We start from the raw sequence: 18,319 nt of genomic DNA, 5'->3' as shown, positions 1-18,319 counted from the left end.
GCAAATCAAAAAGACTGAGTTTTCCCCCAGCCTGCAATAAGACACAGTGGGAACGCGTTAACCTTGGGGGTAAAGAAGAGGGGGACATTACCTGAGCCTTGAGACAAGGGAGAGATTAATGGAAAACTCTGTTTTTGAAATCGGGACCTCTGTCTGAGAGGGACAAGTCAGGAAGTCTTGAGAGCTACCTGAATGACTCACTCACTGCTGGGCCAACCAGACAGGGCTGTAAGCCTGACAGAGCTGCTCAGGGCACACAGCCTTAGGGAAGAGCAGCTGAAACACAACACTGGCCTCCCATTTGGGGCCGGTTGGGCAGTTGCTCCTAGAGAAAGTAGGGGGATGGGAGTGAGCCTTGCACACTGGAGATCAGTGCATGCAGAAAAGGTTTTTCAGGATCTCTGTGCAGACAGAAGGCCAGGCAGGGGAGGCCTCACACTCAAGCTTATGGCCGAGATCAGTGTTTCTCTCTCTTGCATGGGGTCTGTACTGTCGGGACAAGGGTAGATGGCCTCCAAGATCCCTGATCCTGTATGTTGTGCCTGCAAAGGCCCAGTCCCACCCTCTTCCTCTTGGGCCCACAAAAGTTGTAAAGTTCAAAGGGGTGCACGTAGGACAGGATTTAGCACCCCCCTGCTGATGCCTCTGCAGGTAGGGGGTAGAAGGCTTAGAACAAGGCTCAGTGGTCCTAAGAGAGACTCAGGGAGACCTCCCCACCTTCCTAAGAAGAAATGCCCAGATTAACTACTTCTCCACATAGTTGGCATCAGAAGAAACCTTGGTCCAAGAGCTTGTAAGGGCCCTGAGGCCCTTGGCCCCAGGCCAAGAGGCCCTGGGGATCTCTACAGTGACCTGGTGTGATTAAAGAAACAGGGACATGCCCATCCCACCTCATTTTTGAGTCCATCCCCTTTCTGGGAGGTCCAATTCTTATGGGGTCAGAATGTATCAACACCAGTTTAAAGGCAAAGCTCACTCTTAATTGATTTCATAGCTAGGTGGATCTCTGGGGTCTGCTGGAACTCAGAGAACAATTAAAGTACACACACATTTTTTATTTTGCAACAAAATCAATATGTTTTCAACATCTGTGAAAGACCTCTGAAGGAGGAACTTTCCTAGACATTTGTCAATACAGAATATAATTTTTTTCTTATCATCTAAATGTGTATTGGAATCAACATAATAAACATCAATTCAGTAATTGAGGCATTGAGATAAAGCATGTAGAAGGCGAGAATATTCACATTTCAAGAAGGGGCAAATAACTAGTCCCATGTACCAGATAACTCAACCCCCACCCCCCATTAATGTGGTGACATCTTTGGCACCAACAATTAATGATCAGTCCAGGACTTTGGACACTGAGCATTAACATAGGTCCTAAGTGCTGAGATTTAAAAGCACAGAACCATAAAAATATGTATACTTTTGGGGGCAGCAAAATCAATATATTTTGGACACTTTTGAAAGCCCTCTGAAGGAGAAACTTTCCTAGACATCTGTCAACACAGATGAGTGTTTTTCTCTTATCACCAAATTATTCATTGGAATCAACACAGAAAACATCAGATCAGTTAAGTCATTGTGGCATTGAGACAAAGCATTTAGAAAGCCAGAATATTCACATTTCAAGAAAGGACAGATAACTAGTCCCATGTACCAGATAACCCAACCCCCCACCCCCACCCCCTGTTAAGGTGGTGACATCTTTGGCACCAACAAATTGGTCCAGGGCTTTGGACACTGAGCATTAACATAGATCATAAGTGCTGAGATGTAAAAGCACAGAACCAAACATATAGATGTTAGACACACAGACACACACACGCAGACACACACAGACACAGACACACACACATACACACCCTTTTGGGGCAGCAGAATCAATACATTTTGGACACTTTTGGAAGTGTTCTCAAGGAGGAACTTTCTAGACATCTTTCAATACAGATAAGTGTTTTTCTCTTATCACCAAATTATATATTGCAATCAATACAGAAAATACAGAACAGTTCAGCCATTGGAGCATGGAGAAAAACATAGTCACATTGCAAAAAGGGGCAGATAACCAGCCCCACATACCAGATAAGCCAATACATCCACAACCCTTGAAAGTGGTGACATCTTTGGCATCAACAAATCAGTCCAAGACTGGACATTGAGCATTAACATAGGTACTAAGTGCTGAGGTGTAAAAGCACAGAACCATATATACCTTTTTGGTGAAGCAAAATCAATGTATTTTGGGCATTTTTGAAAGCCCTTTGAAGGAGAAACTTTTGTAGACGTCTGTCAGTATAGATGAGTGTTTTTCTCTTATCACCAAATTATGCATTGGAATCAAGACAGCAAACATTAGACATTGGGGCATAGAGATAAAGCATATGGAGGAAGAACACAGTCACATTTCAAGAAGGGGCAGGTAACTAGTCCCATTTACCAGATAACCCAACACACCCACCCCACACCCACCCCTGTTAAAGCGGTGACTTCTTTGGCACCAACAATCAGCAATAAAGGTCTTTGGACACTGAGCATTATCACAAGTCCTAAGTGCTGAGATTTAAAAGCAAAGAACCACATGAAAAATGTATACCTTCTTTGGGCAGCAAAATCAATTCAGTTTTGACCCTTTTGACAGCCCTCTGATGGAGGAAATTTCTTAGACATCACTCAATACTGATGAGTGTTTTTCTCTTATTACCAAATTATGCATTGGAATCAACATAGCAAAGATCAGAACAGTTCAGTAATCGGTGCATAGAGACAAAGCACTTGGAAGAGAAACCTGTTGAAGTGACAATATCTTTGGCACTGACAATCATCAATCAAGGTTTTTCGTTACTGAGCATTAACACAGTTCCTGAGTGCTGAGGTGTGGAGCCATCAGGATGCAGAGTACACAACAGGCCTTGTGGTCATCTAGGCAGGCAGGGAATGTTCCCACTTGGCATCCCAGTCTCTATGTCCATTACTGCAAATTACTGTTCTGAAAGGAGAGAAGAGGCTTCCTCCATGGAAGTAGTTAAGGGGAAATTTAAAGGAAGAGATCATTTTGGCAAGATATGGGCTGATAGACTCAGTAGATTGGCTCCAGGAAATGCTAATCTGGCAGGAGCCAAGACCACCATACCTTTATACTACTTTCAGGTGCTCCTCAGAGGCCAGCACATAATCCTTGGCATCAATAAACAGCAGATAAGGATCACTGGCCAGATATTCCAGGAAATCTTCCAAATGGCTCAGCAGCACCATCAAGCTGCTGTCATCCAGAGAAGTGCAGGAAAGCATAGGGCCCAACTGCTGGAAGAGACGCAGCAGGTGCACACCTCCATAAAGCTCACACATCTGGCTAGAGGGGTAGCTGACCACCAACTCATCATATTGTGGCCTCTCAAAATCATAAAGCAGCTGGGTGCTGAGGATTGCATTGAAGTATTCCTTGAGGACATCCACCAGGCCACAGACAGCATACTTTTTATCCCTGGTACGGCAGTTCATAGGGAAGATGGCGTATTCAGACAGGATGGCATCAACGCTTACTTTGGCTGGCAGGTCGCAGAGCTTTTTCTCGAGGATCACCAGCTCCCAGTCTTGCACGAGCAGGGATCTCAGGCACTTGGGCAGGTTGACCTGGACTTCAAATCCTCCTGTGGAATCTTTTTGGGGATCCCCAGCATCACTTCTGCTGCTCAATTCCCATGGCCTGCCTTGGCTTCGGGGCCGCTTGGCGGGTGGCTGCGTCGTTTCGGAAGAGCTACCTTCACCTGGGTCACTGTGGTCGCCTTTATTGCTAACACTGCAGATGAAGGCGCGTCTGGGACTAGAGAAGGCAGCCTGTCTCTGTTCTGTTCTGGCAGACATCTGAATAGCGGCATCACTATCATGCTTCAGCTGGTTAGGAGAGTAGCGGAGCACCCGATTGTTCGGGATCCATTCATAGTCCCAGCCACTGGAGGCTTCTTGGGAGGCAGGGAATTGTGGGTCACTGGTGCTGGCTCCCCCAGCTCCCTGGGAAACAGAGTCGCTGCTACCGCTTCTTCCACTGGAGGCCCCCTGAACCATGGCGCCCCCTAGGTCGTTGGTGCTGGTGTTGGTGCGGCTGGTGCTCTGGCCACCTGGGCTGGTGCTGGTGCCTGCTCGGTTAGTGCTGGAACGGGTGGGGCTTGGGCCTGTTCTGCTGGTGCTCTGGCCTGCTCTGCTGGAGCCAGAACCCGCTTTGTGGCTGCTCAGGCCTGCTTTGCTAGTTTTGGGGCCTGCTTTGCTGGTGCTCGGGCCCGCTCGGCTAGTGCTGCCCTTGGCCTTGGGGCATCTTGCTACGTTCTCAGGCTCCTGGGCTGAGGCCCCACCACTGGAAGGGGAGGCCTGCTGGGGTTGGGCATTAACCTCTTGGCCGACCCCGGTCCCACTTGGGTAACGTACCAGGTATTTCACTTCTGTGTTTTCCATCGTCAATCTGATACAGCGTCCCTGGAGCATCCTCAGGCCATGGAAGATCAGTACCGGCTCTCCCTCTGCAAAATCCAAGACTATCCGCCTCTGGAACTTGGAAAGCGACATCACGGCTCAATTAAATCGGCAGGTTCGGGCCTGGAACACCTGGTCTGGAAGTGCGGCTTCAGCAGGTCAGCGGGCAGGCCAGCTCTCACACCATCTGGTCTAAGGACTGTCGAACTGACTGGCTGGGCATCCTCCTAGAAACCTGTAAAGAGAGAGGCTGCAGGGCAGGGCCAGGTTCTTGGCCCAAGGGGAGGAAACTTTCAGAAATTGGAGAGTGGAGAGGCTCCCTGACCTTTCCAAAGCTCTAGGCCCTGGAGAGGGAACCACCGGGAATTCTGTGAGTGGAGAGGGCCATGGCCAGGGAGGAGGCTCATGGCCCTAGGTTTGCAATATGTGCTGGAACCTGGGAAGAGAGAGTCTCAAGGCTTTCCAAAAAGCTCTGAGGCCTGAGGGAGGACAGTCTTTGGAGAAAGACCACTGTGAGGGGAGAGGAGGGAGGCTTGGGAGCAGGCAGGACAAGCGAGAGGGGAAATCTGCTCTATCCTCGTAGTGGAAGAGTCTCAAGGCCTGGAAGGAGGCTTGAGGTCCGAGGGGGGTAGATGTGCTTGAACCCTTTTAGGGGAGAGGCAGTAAGCTTAGGAAAAGGCATGCAGCCTGAGAGGCAGAATTCTGCTAGAAAGTTGGGATGGAAAATGGAGAAAGCCAGGGAGGCGGCATATGGCCTAAGGAGGGGGAAAGGAGCTAAGACTCTGGGATGTGAGGCAAACAGGGCCCTGGAAAAGGCTTGAGGTTTGAGTGGGGGAAACCTGCTAGAAATCTATGAGGAGGTGTCTAAATGCCATTTCAAAGGCTCTAGGCTTTGGGGTGGATAATCTTGTATAAGCCTGTTTAGGAGCAAGGCCCTGGAAAATACAGGATACTCAAGGGGCTGAAGCCAGCTGGAACCCTGTGAGAGGAGAGGTGCAAGGCCAGGGGAAGGCTCGTGGCCCAAGGGGAAGAACTTCCTAGAACCCAGGAGGACAGAGGCTCAAGGCCCTGTAAAATGCTCAAGGCCTGTGGAGAAGGAACCTGTAGAACTCTGTGAGTGTCGAGGCTCAAGGCTGTTTCAAAGGCTCTAGGTTTTGGTCTGGGGATCCTCCAAGAAACCTGTGAGGGGAGAGGGGCAAGGCCAGGATTTTGCAAAGACAGCAGATCTAGGATGTTAGGAAAAGTGGCCTAAACTAGCCAGATAACGGTCAGGGTTGAAGAGAAAACTGGATCAAATGGCTACCACGCATGCCTAACTGGCTAATTGAATATTACCTTACTCACTCACAGGGAGTGTTTTTCCACCATTTTTGAACATGTTGAGGGCAGGGACATACCAAGGAGTTGCATGTGGAGGGGATATAGTGAAGACTGTAAACCCTAAGGGAGCAGACCAATCCGTTCTCTGAAGGGAGGTCCTGAGCTGATGCTGCATCAATTTGTGTCGTCTAACACTAAAAGGCTGATCTCATTTTTGTAGGCAATACTCCCTCTTCATGAAGAAGGGCAGAGTCCACTCCTGGCCAGGAATGTAAGCCCAACTCCCTTGGATTCCTCAATAATAATAAATTGCCCTTGATACCTAAATCTCTGCGCCAAGTGTATTTGTAACAAGGCTGAAGAAGAGAAAAATTGCTGCCTACTAGTTGAAATGGATATTTCAAACTCAGTATGTTCATAACTAAGATTCATAAGAAACCATTATTCCCCTAAAATTCTTCCTTCTTCTAACTTCTCCATCACCGTATGGGTCGGTACCATCATTTCAGCCACCCTGAGCTACATCCCGGAAGACCTCAGCTGGTAGGAGAGCTTATACTTCACCAGAACCAATGCTCCACCTCTTTTCCTAGTTACCACCTGGAAACTATCCTCTATCGGCTGTTTGTCAAATTTCCCTGAGTTCTGGCCTCTTATCTCACTGGAATAAATAGAAGTTTACTGGGGGCAGCAACTGCTTTTTTTTCACTAGTATTTTTTGAATTCAGCCCTTAGCACGATACCTGGCACATAGTTAGCATCCAATAACTTCCATGACTCTATCTATCCATCTATCTATCTATCAATGAAAAATGTCTATTTAAGTGTGTCCTGGTCAATGCCTAAAAACCAATTCTCTGAAAAAATATATACACAATATACTTTTACATTTATTTTGTATTATTATCTCCATCACTCTCATATGTCTAATTCATAGAATAAATCAAGCCCATATTTGCAGCATTTGCCAAATTTTAAAGTACAATTACTCAGGCTGAAAATTTAACAATCGGCTCTTATACATGTATCTATCTCTCAGTCAATGTATTTATCTCTGTGATGACAGATGTCACTGCCTTTGATGCAAATAGTATATTATTTCTGTGACATCCAGTGTCTAAAAGGGATATTGCAACATCCTGAAAAGTTTATGCCAGAACACACTTTTCTCTCTCCATGATCACTATCTCATGTATCTATCTATTCCAGGGCCCTCAGGCTCCCTCAGCTCCCATATCTAATCAGTTGCAAGTTTTGTAATAACTACATGGACAATACCTCAGACCTGCATTCTTACCTCTCCATTCACAAACCTCATCTCTTCTCTTCTTGTCCATTAGAATGGTCTCCTAAGTGGTCTCCCTGCCTCGACTCAGCCACCTCTCCGCTGCACTCTCCTCTCAGCTGCTGAAACCCACACTCAAAAAATTACATGGGCTCACTGGTGCATTTAGTACCAAACTGAAACAACTCCCTTTTTTTAGCATTTGTAAACACCTAAAACCCAAGTATCTGAAGGAATCACATTGTACTGGACTTTGTGTACTCTAAGATCTAGACATATTTACCTTGTTGCAGTTCTTAACACTCTACTTTTCTTTTCCCTTCTTTAAGCCTTTACAAAGGGCCATCCTCTTGCCTGAAATTCATTGTCTCCTCCTTTCTGCCTCTTCAAATCCCCCAGTTTCCTTTGAAGATCAGCTAATGTGCCAGCTTCTCCTACTTAAAGACTCTCCTGACCGTCACCTTCCCCCCCCAAGTTAGAAAGCTTCCCCCTTTCCCCAAAACAATTCACATTTTCTTAATATTTTATACTTATACATGCATACATACACATACATATATATTTATGTATACGTATATGTATGTATACACACACACATGTTGCCACCACCAATAAGATTTAAACTTTTGGAAGGCATAGGCTATTGAATTATTGTTTTCCTTCCCCCAGAACCTAGTCTTTGACCTCAAAAGAAATAGGTGCCTAAAAAACACTGTTCTTGTTGAGGACTTTTGTCTTTTAGGAAAATAAGACAGGCTTTCACTGGCATCTGCTGGCCAGCAGCAATACTGCTGCATAGGAAAAGTTTAGGCCAGAAAATAGTTTATGGGGAGATTGATCTTATGTCCACCAAAATCCAGATTCTACTATTAAATTCTGACTCATTCCAAGGCATATTTTCATTCAGTTTTATGATGTGACAACTCAGTCGCTTTGAAGACAGGCAGAAAGGAGCCAAATGAAAGGCTTCAGCGTAAATAAGAATTCAGACTAAATCATCTGTCTGTCACTATCAAAACTTTTTGAAAAATGAGACCTTAGAGTCCAGACCCCAAGCAGTCTTCCATCTCCACCCGGGTCCAAGCTGCCAAGTGCTACGAGTTCTATTCCATGATCTGTGAGTGATTCTCTGTGCCTCTCCACTCCCCATCCTCTTCCTCATGTTGCCTGCCTTCCTTTACCACCCCATCCCCAGCCTCATGACCCTCCACCTTTTGCCTCTGTACTACTTCTCACCCCATGTCTCTGTACCTTTTCTCCCCTATATCCTCTGTGCCCTATTAAAGTGGGATTGCAGCTTCACTTCCCACTGCCAATGTGGTCTTTCCAGGTGAACACCCAAAGAACCAGGTGTGCCTAACCTGTTTCACCGTTCCACAAATTAATTGTCAATTCACCCCTCCAAAAAGAAAATCCTTCTTCCTCATGTCCTCCAAAATTCCTTTCCTAGAGAAAAGAGACTTTCTTTCCACAGTTGAGACAGCACATTTAGAATTCCACTCTCCTGAAAGAAGGGACACATAGACTGAAACTTGCTTACACTAAAGTGTAAATAACGGCACATGTCTGCCAGTCTGCCCAGTGAACATTTTGTATCTTGTCTAGAGGTATAGGCATGATCACAGAAGTTTCTCAGGGCTGCATTTTTAGGTGACATTCATTGTAAAAATACAGATGACCAGGAAACAGCCATATCAACCATGCAGTCACCCCATGTCCTGGCATTCCTGACTCTGGAGTACTCCAAGCCAAAAGAAATTAGAAAGTTGGTTTTTGGAGGCAGATGTGAACCTTCACCTGCATCAGGAGGATGTCAAGTAGAAAGGCAACAGAATAAAAACCAAGAAGAACTGGTCTCATGGGGCAACAAACCAGCTGAAGTTGCTTCCTAAAACCAGGATGCTTGGAGGCAGAGGAGGTACCTGCCAAATCCTCCTAGGATGACAAAGGAGATCAATAGGTGTTTTCAGGTGAAAAAAATCACCTAGTAAGTAAGAGAAGAGATGAGTGCTGGTGGTTGGTGATTTCCTGCTGTGGGACACTGAGGCAGCTGTCATACTGATGACAGCTCAGCAGATATCTACTGCCTCTCAAGACTTATCAAGATGGGTGGATGCTACCTACATTTGAAGAGTCAAGGAGATACAAATGATGATACTGCCAGAAGGAGCCCATAACACATTTCAAAAGATAACCAAGTCTTGGGCAATAATCCAAAGACCATAGGGACACAGGAGATATTTTCCCTCACTGCTGCCCACTGAAGACAAAGGAGGCAGAAGAGAAAAGTGGTTTTGAGAGTTGGATAGTTAAGAAGACAGGATTGGAAGGCAGAATTTGGATTTCTGGACCACAGCTTAAAATGTTGCCATGTCAGAATACTGGCCACAGATGGAAGGCACATAGTAGAGGTTGGTAAGAACATATTTATCTTTGCAACCAAAGGAGCTTCACAGAGAAAGGAATGGGGGAGGGGGAAAGGACCTATGTTTCTCCACTAGGTTAGATACCAGAAGAAAGAGTCCACACCAGTAAAGGAGAGCTATTGGGGACATATAGGTTCACAGAAGATAAAACCCAAGGAAAGGCCTACCAATAAAACCCATAGCCTCAACCATCCATATACAAATGTTTAAAGTTAGGCCATAATTAAAAACTAGAATTCCTTAAACAAGTAAGGAAATTTGACCACACAGGTATCACTCAATCTGGTAAGATGAAACCCATGACTAAAATACTCCGCATGAGCATACTGTATGCAAAAAGAAGACAAATATAGAGAAGGGCTTAGAATAACATTGTATATTGAGAAGGTGTTCACTGGAAAAAATCAGGAATCAGAAGGGGGAGAGAGTATTAGATGAAGATCAATGGAGAGAGGAACAGAAATGATTTTGTCAATGGAGTATACTACAGATCATCTGGACAGAAAGGTGAAGAAGATGAAGTGTTTAGGAGAAAGATCACAATTCAGGCAGAGAAGCATGACCCGGTGGAGATGGGAAACTTCAAATATACAGACATCTCCTGGATCTCTCTGCTGAAAGGAGAGTGACTAATAACTTTTTGACATGCTTTCATGATAATTTCATCCTACAAAAGCTAAAGAAACCAATTAGGAGGTCTAGATCTGATTATCACTAACAAGGAGGAATTGATTGTGAGGGGAGACATGATGGGAACCATGATGGGTAGGAACCAGTCCCTCCTAGGATTTGCAACAGAGAAGAAGAAGAATCAATCAACAAGCATTTATTAAATACCTACTATGTGCCAGACAGTCTCTAGATGCTGCACAGAGTTTGGCGTGCACCCAAGATTTTGGTAGAGTAGATTTCAAAAGGTTCAGAGGATCCAGATTCTGCCACGTACTACTGTGTTACCTAGGGAAAATAACCTAACCAACCTGGATCTCAGAGTGGAGTCCCTCATTTGGAAAGGGAGAATGTTATAATAGCTGACCTCTAAGGTCCCTTACAACATTAGATTTCCAAGCCTTTCACCCTACATGCAGAAGGAAGGTTCCAGCAGAAGGAAGGTTCCATGGACAAAAATGCCACAGGGCAAGAAAACCCCAAAAGTAGGCACGAAGAGTTGGGCACAGCTGAAAAACTATTGAACAATAAAAGCTCAGTTGAATGCCAAAGTCTTCAAGAATTTATAGGTATCTTAACTCTGCCAAGGTAACTACCAATGCATGACACACTGTATCAGGTCAAGAGAGTTGTAGGGAGGAGGGGTGGCATCAAGCATGAACTTGGGAGCCAGAAGACCTGGGCAGGAATCCTGGCTCTGTGCAAGTTAAACAAGTCACTTCCTCTCTCTTGGTTTCCTTTTCCACATCTTTAAAATAAGGAGGCTGGGCTGGATTTCCGTCTCTGATTCCCATATTCCTTAGTAAAACCTTAAACAAGTGAGAATTGAGAGAAGTGAACAATCATCCCTCATCATCTCCTTGGGTTCTCCATAACTGTGTCACTGTTCTTGTGATGTGCTCCCTTTCTCCCATGCCATGTTGAGTAGCACTCCCTAGGGACCTCCCTCAAAAATTCATCTTCTGTCATGAAATGCTTTGGATAACCTCATGCCTGTGTTTTCTTTACAGATAGGTAGTTTTAGCTAAAATGCAAAGTGAAGTGAGCAGAACCAGGAAGATATTGTATGGAGGTATAGGTGCATCCTTTCCTCACTGAATAAAGTGTATATTAGAAGCCCATAAACAAAGAAGTTGTTCAGTAAGTTGGAAATAAATGATGGTTCAAGATTTATTGTATCTCTAAATTGATCATCTTTGTTGACGGTTCTGCTGCCAGTGGAATTTAGAATACCCAAAGCAAAGCTGGCTCTCCTGGGGCATCAGTCAGAATTGTGTCAACCCCTGGGAGATTTATGGTTTGGGTAAAGCAGACTTCAAGGGCTGTGGATAATGTTACTGGCCAGCCTTCTATTGACCAACACACTTTTCATTACCTAAATGCCGGACCAAGTGTTAGAATTGTGCTTGAAATTTTTCACTCCACCTCCCCTACTTACACAAACACACACACACACACACACACATACACACACACACACACACACAAAGATTTAGGCTGTGATGTCAGAAAAAAAATCTTGGTCTCAATGACCATTTATCAATAATGTTATAGAAGGGGTACTTGGTCTGGTATGGGTAAAATGAGATGACCTCTGGGAACTCTTTCTGCTGTGAGGGAAAAAAGGAATAGCCAAACTATGAGATGGTGAGATAGAGTTGGAAATCAAAGGTCAGGAGATACTTGAGGTGGGAAGAGCAACCAGCAGGCTAGGAGAATAGCCCTGGTATTAGGAGATGAGGGCTTTCACCATGGTTGTAATCAGAGGAGAGTAGGGGGTGCATAAGAGAAATGGTAATAAGTACTATTATGGTTTGTACTTCCATTGGCCCTAGTCAGAATGTCTTTTGGAGACACTGAAAAAGCTGGAGTAGAAATAGAGTAGACAAAAGTATACGAAATATACATGAAATGAAGTATATGGAGTATATAGAAGGCAAAGTGGTACCCAATAGGGTAAAATATTATTTTTAAAGATGTGAACAAAAACAAAATGAAAAATGTTGAAGTGGGTATTTGTATATTTCTGAGATTCCTGTAGTGTTTGTGGAATAAGGAAGCAAATATAAGTGGTAAACAAGGATCTGAAAATAAACATGAGAGGCAGGGAAATGTAATGGAGAGAGCACAGGCTTTGGAGCCAGTGAAACTGGGTTTGGATCTTGGTTCTTGGACTAGCTATCTGTATGAACATAGACAAGTGGCACTCCTTCTCTGTGCCTCAGTTTTCTTATCTGTCAAATGAGAAGTTGGGAGGAGATTTCCAAGGACCCTCCAACCTCCAGATCTTATGATCCCTTCTAGAACCAACCCTTGGGGTCACAGAATTTAGGACTGGATTCATACAGTGATATGTCAAATGGCAAATCTTCTGAGACCAAGGCACCTCTATACCAAAATCAAAAGTAACTTATTGTTCCCTACAGGGGACATGGCCTTTAAAAGAGGGCAGCAGGGAGGAAGCAATGCACTTATAGCAATGTACTTCTAGTAGAAGCAAAATAGTTGCCCCTAGACTGGCAAACAGCCAAGCAGAATGGCACACATCGATCAAATGGAATATTTGTACACTGTAAGAAACAATGGGCCTGGTAAATACAAAGAGATATGGAAAGATTTACATGAACTGATACAAAGTGCACAGAGCCAGCAGAATAAAATCCAACAATGAGGAGGGAAAGAACAACTTCCGCAAAACTATAAACAATAAAAGTCATGACATTGAGAGAACCAGTTTAGCCCCAAAGCTATGAGATGAGAAGACACACTTGTTAAAGTGGGGAGGGTATCCACATATGGAAGGGCTGATGTTTTTGGATGTTTTTATCAGCTTTGCAAGATTGCTGCTGCTGCTGCTCCTCCTCCTCCTCCTCTTCTTCCTCTTCTTCCTTCTCCCTCTTCTAAAGATTCTTTGTTATAGGGAGTAGCATTTTAGGAGGAGGAAGGAAACAGTAATAGGGGAAATCTGGTAATGTAAAAAAATAAGTAAAAGTGGATTTTTAAAAAGAATTGATTGGTCTAAATGTTACATATAAATTAAGACAACTACAAGGCACTTTATTAGTGTGCACTCAACAGGAGGGATCTATGCCCTGTGATCATTGCCCTAGTTCAACTATAGCTATGTAGGCCGGATGGGGGAAATCTGGTGGAAATCTCTGAAGGGAGAGGTGCAAGGCTCTACAAAACTCATGAAGCCTGAAGGAGGAGAATCCTCCTAGAACCCTTTGATGAGAGAGGAGCAAGGCCTGGGTGGAAGGCTAAGGAACAAGAGGAGAAACCTTTTAGAAGCCCATGAGGGGAAAGGGGGAGCCTTGGGAAGAGGCGGGAGGATAGAGTGGAGGAAACCAGTTAGAACCATGTGAAGGGAGAGGGTCAAGGCTCTGGAGAAGGCATGAGGTCTGAGGGAGGAGAATCCTCCTAGAACCCTTTGATGGAGAGGTGCAAAGCCTAGGTGGAAGGCCAAGGAACAAGGTGAGAAACCATCTAGAACCCCGTGAGGGGGGAGTAGGGATGATTGGGAAGAGGTGGGAGGACAGAGTGGAGGAAACCAGTTAGAACCATATGAAGAGGGAAGCTCAAGGCTCTGGAGAAGGCATGAGGCCTGAGACAGCAGCAGAGGTGGGCAGCAGGTTTGGTGGGGCTACATGGTAGGTCCCTGTGATGGGAGAGGCTCAAGGCCAAGGAAAGGCTCCAGGCCTGAGGGGAGGAAAACTGCTAGATCTTTCTGAGGGGAGAGGATCAAGGCCTAAGAAAATGCTCTAGGTCTGATGGGTGGGGAATCTACTGGAATCTCCTTAGGGGAGCAGGTGCAAGGCCCTGGAAAAGGCTCAAGGCTTCAGGGGAGGAAATCTTCCAGAACCCTGGGAGAACAGAGGCTCAACACCCTAGAAAAGGTTCTAAGCTTGAAAAGGTGGGGGGAACTTACTAGACCTCTGTGAGGGAAGAGGCTCAAGGCCCAGGAAAAGACATGAGACCTAAGCGGCAGACACCTGCTAGAACCCTGTGAGGGGAGAGGGTCAAGGACCTGGAAAAGGCTCTAAGCCTGGGGAGTGCGGGAGGGGGGCAAACCTAGGTATATATACTATCTAGGTATTAACAAATAATATTTGGTGTTCACCCAAACCTGGTCTGGTATGAGTAGTGCTGGTGTATATCAAGATCTGGTGAAAAGTTAAGATGCCTTTCAGGAGACAGGAGTCATAGCACTGTTATGATAACTAAGAACTGGAAACCAAACATATGACTATTGATTAAGAAATGGCCAAATAATTGTTGTATATGAATGTAATGGAATACTACTGCACTGTAAGAAATGATGAGTCTGATGAATACAGAGAAGCACTGGAAAGATCCTACATGATTTGTACAGGAAGCAGAGTTCTCACCACCACCAAAAAAACCCAACCCAACATACACAGTAATAACACTCTAACAGGAAAGAATGACACACCAAAACATCAAGAATAAATCTAACAAAAGTATAAAGCTCAGGCAGGACAAACTGGAATGAGGCAGTGTGAGAAGATACCCACCACCTACCCCTTGGTGGAGGTGGGAGGCCAACAGGTGTTACACTTTGCCCATGTTTTTGGACTCTCTCAATATATCAGCCAGTTATGCTGATGTTGTTTCTTCTCTAAAAACAAAAAGTATTTGTCATATAGGATGGGGAGGGATACATGGGATTCTATGGTTATGTAAGAAAACAGCCATAAAAAATTAGTGAAAAAATACAAATTCTGTCTCATTGGATGAAGACTGACCATGAGTAAAATTTAATGAGATGTGGTTTAGCATAATGGGGAGAGAGCCAGCCTCAAAGCCAGGAAGACTTGTGTTCATAGACTTATTGAGGTTCAGAGGTACTGGCACCCAAAATAACAACATGTGGGTCCTGCCAGAATGAATTCAACCAAAGCCCTCTTTCAGCCAAAGAGAAGGTTTATTAAAACACCAAAGTGGGTGGGCATGATGCTAAAAATCTGCAATGCTAGCTAGACTGAATCTCAACCATTGGCTAGACTACTCTTTAGGAATCTGAGCACCTTAATCAAGGCAAGATGGATTTTATATACAGAAAGATTGTTGGAAGGATCTAGGTTGTTGTGTTTGTCCTTTGTTCTCAGTGAAGACCATGACATCAGGGAAATGATGCCATGACTTGCAGTTGACTTTGATCTGAGTGAGGGAGGGCTGTGCAAGGTCACCAGCCTCACTTTCTCCTCCAGAGCCATCTGTGTCCAGTGGCCTGATCTGCACCAGGATGACTGGAGATGGCCCAGGGTGCATTGGGAGGACCTGATCCTTTTAAGCTAAGGTTTTTTCAGGTTCTCACTTTGAGTGAGGTAACACCAGTTCAATGAATAGGCCACTTTAAGAACTTAATCCAGGGATGGCTCCTTTAATCAAAACTCGGGGGAAAAAATACAGTTGGGAGGGGAAGACCCTCAGGGTTCCAGGCCAAAAGAGTGAAGAATCTAGGAGTGACTAAGTAGTCTGGGGGTGACTGTTAGGTGACAGATAAGGGCAGGGAATACCAGGGACTTCCACCCAGAGAGAATGGGGTCTAGAAAAGATCTAGGGTGGGAAGTGGGGGAGGGGAGGTTATCTGGAGGTAACAAACAAAAGAAAGCTGGGCTAGGTTAGGGGTAACTGAGAATTGGGAGATCAGGCTTGGCTACAATGAGAGGATTACTGAGGTGGGTAGATGCCACAGGCAAATTCCAGAAACCAGACCTGTGAGAAAATTCAAAGTGAGTTCTGGGGAAAGTTCAAAGAAGAGTTTCCAGGGTCCATAAACAAATGGGACCCAAATTCTTTTGGTGTAAGGGGTGAAGGACTTGGCTTGGGCCCATACCTGTCATCCTGACTCTGGCAAAATGGCTCTGTGACCTGAGATAGATAGCTTAACCTCTCTGTGCCCCAGCCAGCAAAGTGGCAGAGGAAATGCTCACCTACCTGTGCTGTGGCTTCCGAGGTCTGAACTGAACAGGACAAAGATTCCAAAGGCTTTGCCATAGGATTTAAAGACAATGTTTAGTTTTTAATTATTATATAATCATTTATAATATGTGCTTCCAGCTTTGCCTCTCCCCACTCCACTTAACCAAATGAAAATAAAACCTCTCCTCACAAACATGCATAGTTCACAAAACTAATGCCCCCATTAGCCATGTCTAGAAAGGTATGTCTCTTTCTGCATTTGAATTAATCCCATCTCTGAGGATAGGTGAGTGCTATCATTCAACTTCAGTCTTTCAGACTTGGGGTTTATCCTGGCCTTTATCAGTGTTCTAAAACCATATAAATGAGAGCTATTATAATTATCACTGATGCTGCTGCTATTTATTATTACTACTACTGCTGCTACTAATACTAATACTACTGCTAGTGCTTCTTCTACTTACCAGCCAGTAGGTCTAATATAAATAAGCCCTTCCTGCAAATACAAAAGCGAGTTTAAAAAAAAAACCAGTCTTCCTTAAGGGGCTTGTTCTAACTAGGACTATATCTGCCTCTCAGACCATGTTCAAGAGGGTACCACAATTTTTCCTCAACACAGGATTTCCCAATGCTGGGAAAATCCCTCCACTTCCCTACAAAAGGAAAGGAAAAGACTGAAGAAGAGAAAAAATGCTGCCTACTAGTTGCAATGGATTTTCCAAATTCAATATGTTCATAACTAAGATTCACAAGAAACCATTTTCCCCTAAAATTCTTCCTTCTTCTAACTTCCCTATCACTGTGTGGGACAGGACCATCATTTCAGTCACCCTGAGTTATATCCTGGAAGACCTCAGCTGGTAAGAGAGCTTACACCTCACCAGAAGCAATGCTCTGTGTCATTTCCTAGTTACCACTTGGAAACCATTATCTACCTGTTGTTTTACAAATTTCACTGAGTTCTGGTTTCTTATCACACTGAAATGAATAGAAGCTGACTTGGGGCAGCAACTGGGTTTTTTACTAGTATTTTTTAACTCAGCCCTTAGCACAGTACCTGGCACATAGTTGCCATCCAATGACTTCCATAACTCTATCTATGTATCTATGTAAATGTCTATTTATTCAAGTGGTTCCTGGTGAATGTTTAAAAACCAGCTCTCTGAAAAATATATATATATATATATACAATATACTTTTATGTTGATTTTGTTATAACATCTCCATCACTCTCATATGTCTAACTCATAGAATAAATCAAACCCCTGTTTGCAGCATTTGTCAAATTTTAAAGTGTAATTGCTCAGACTGAAAATTTAACAATTGGCTCTTATATATGTACCTATCTCTCAGTCAATATATTTGTGTGTCTGTCTGTGATGACAGATGTCACTGCCTTTGATGCAAATAGTATATTATTTCTATGGCATACAGTGTCTATAAGGTATATCACAACATCCTGAAAGGTTTATGCCAGAACATACTTTTCTCCCTCCATGATCACTAACTGATTTATCTCTCTATCCCAGGGCCCTCAAGCTGCCTCAGTTCCCATGTCTAATCAGTTGCCAAGTTTCGCAATAACTACATGGACCATACCCCAGACCTGCATTCTTACCTCTCCATTCACAAACCTCATCTCTTCTCTTCTTGTCCATTACAGTGGTCTCCCTGCCTCAGCTCATCCACCTCTCCGCTGCAATCTCCTCTCGGCTGCTGAAGGATATTCTTGCTGTGTGTTTCTGATTGTAGCAACCTCACACTCAAAAGATTACATGGGCTGACTGGTACATCTAGTACCAAACTGAAACAACTCCCTTTTGTTACCATTTGTAAACATATAAAACCCAAGTATCTAATGGAATCATATTTTACTGGACTTTGTGTACTCTAAGATCTAGACGTATTTACCTTGTTGCAGTTCTTAACACTCTACTTTTCTTTTCCCTTCTTTAAGCCTTTACAAAGCGCCATCCTCTTGCCTGAAATTCATTTTCTCCTCCTCTCTGACTCTTTGAATCCCCCACTTTCCTTTGAAGATCAGCTAATGTGCCACCTTCTCCTACTTAATGACTCTCCTGTCACCTCCCCCCAAAGTTAGAGAGCTTCCCCCTTTCCCCAAAACAACTGGAATATTTTTTATATTTTATACATAATTATATATATGTATATACATACATACATACATACATATATTTATAAA

At 44.1% G+C, this 18,319-nt stretch overlaps 1 protein-coding gene across 1 annotated transcript; it reads right to left on the bottom strand.

Annotated features, from left to right (window-relative positions):
• Positions 1 to 1,037: 1,037 nt before the first annotated feature.
• LOC118832612 (mortality factor 4-like protein 1) lies at positions 1,038 to 17,831 on the bottom strand. Its single transcript, XM_036739915.1, has 2 exons — positions 17,735 to 17,831; positions 1,038 to 4,705 (listed from the first exon to the last, which is right to left on the bottom strand). Exon 2 carries the CDS (start codon positions 4,561 to 4,563, stop codon positions 3,139 to 3,141), a length of 1,425 nt encoding a protein of 474 aa, XP_036595810.1. The 5' UTR covers positions 4,564 to 4,705; positions 17,735 to 17,831; the 3' UTR covers positions 1,038 to 3,138.
• Between the last annotated feature and the right edge of the window lie 488 nt (positions 17,832 to 18,319).

This window comes from Trichosurus vulpecula, chromosome X, assembly GCF_011100635.1.
Source record: "Trichosurus vulpecula isolate mTriVul1 chromosome X, mTriVul1.pri, whole genome shotgun sequence".
Classification (NCBI taxonomy): domain Eukaryota; kingdom Metazoa; phylum Chordata; class Mammalia; order Diprotodontia; family Phalangeridae; genus Trichosurus; species Trichosurus vulpecula.
The sequence above is the reverse complement of the archived record's forward strand: the minus strand, read 5'-3'. Positions and strand labels throughout refer to the sequence as shown.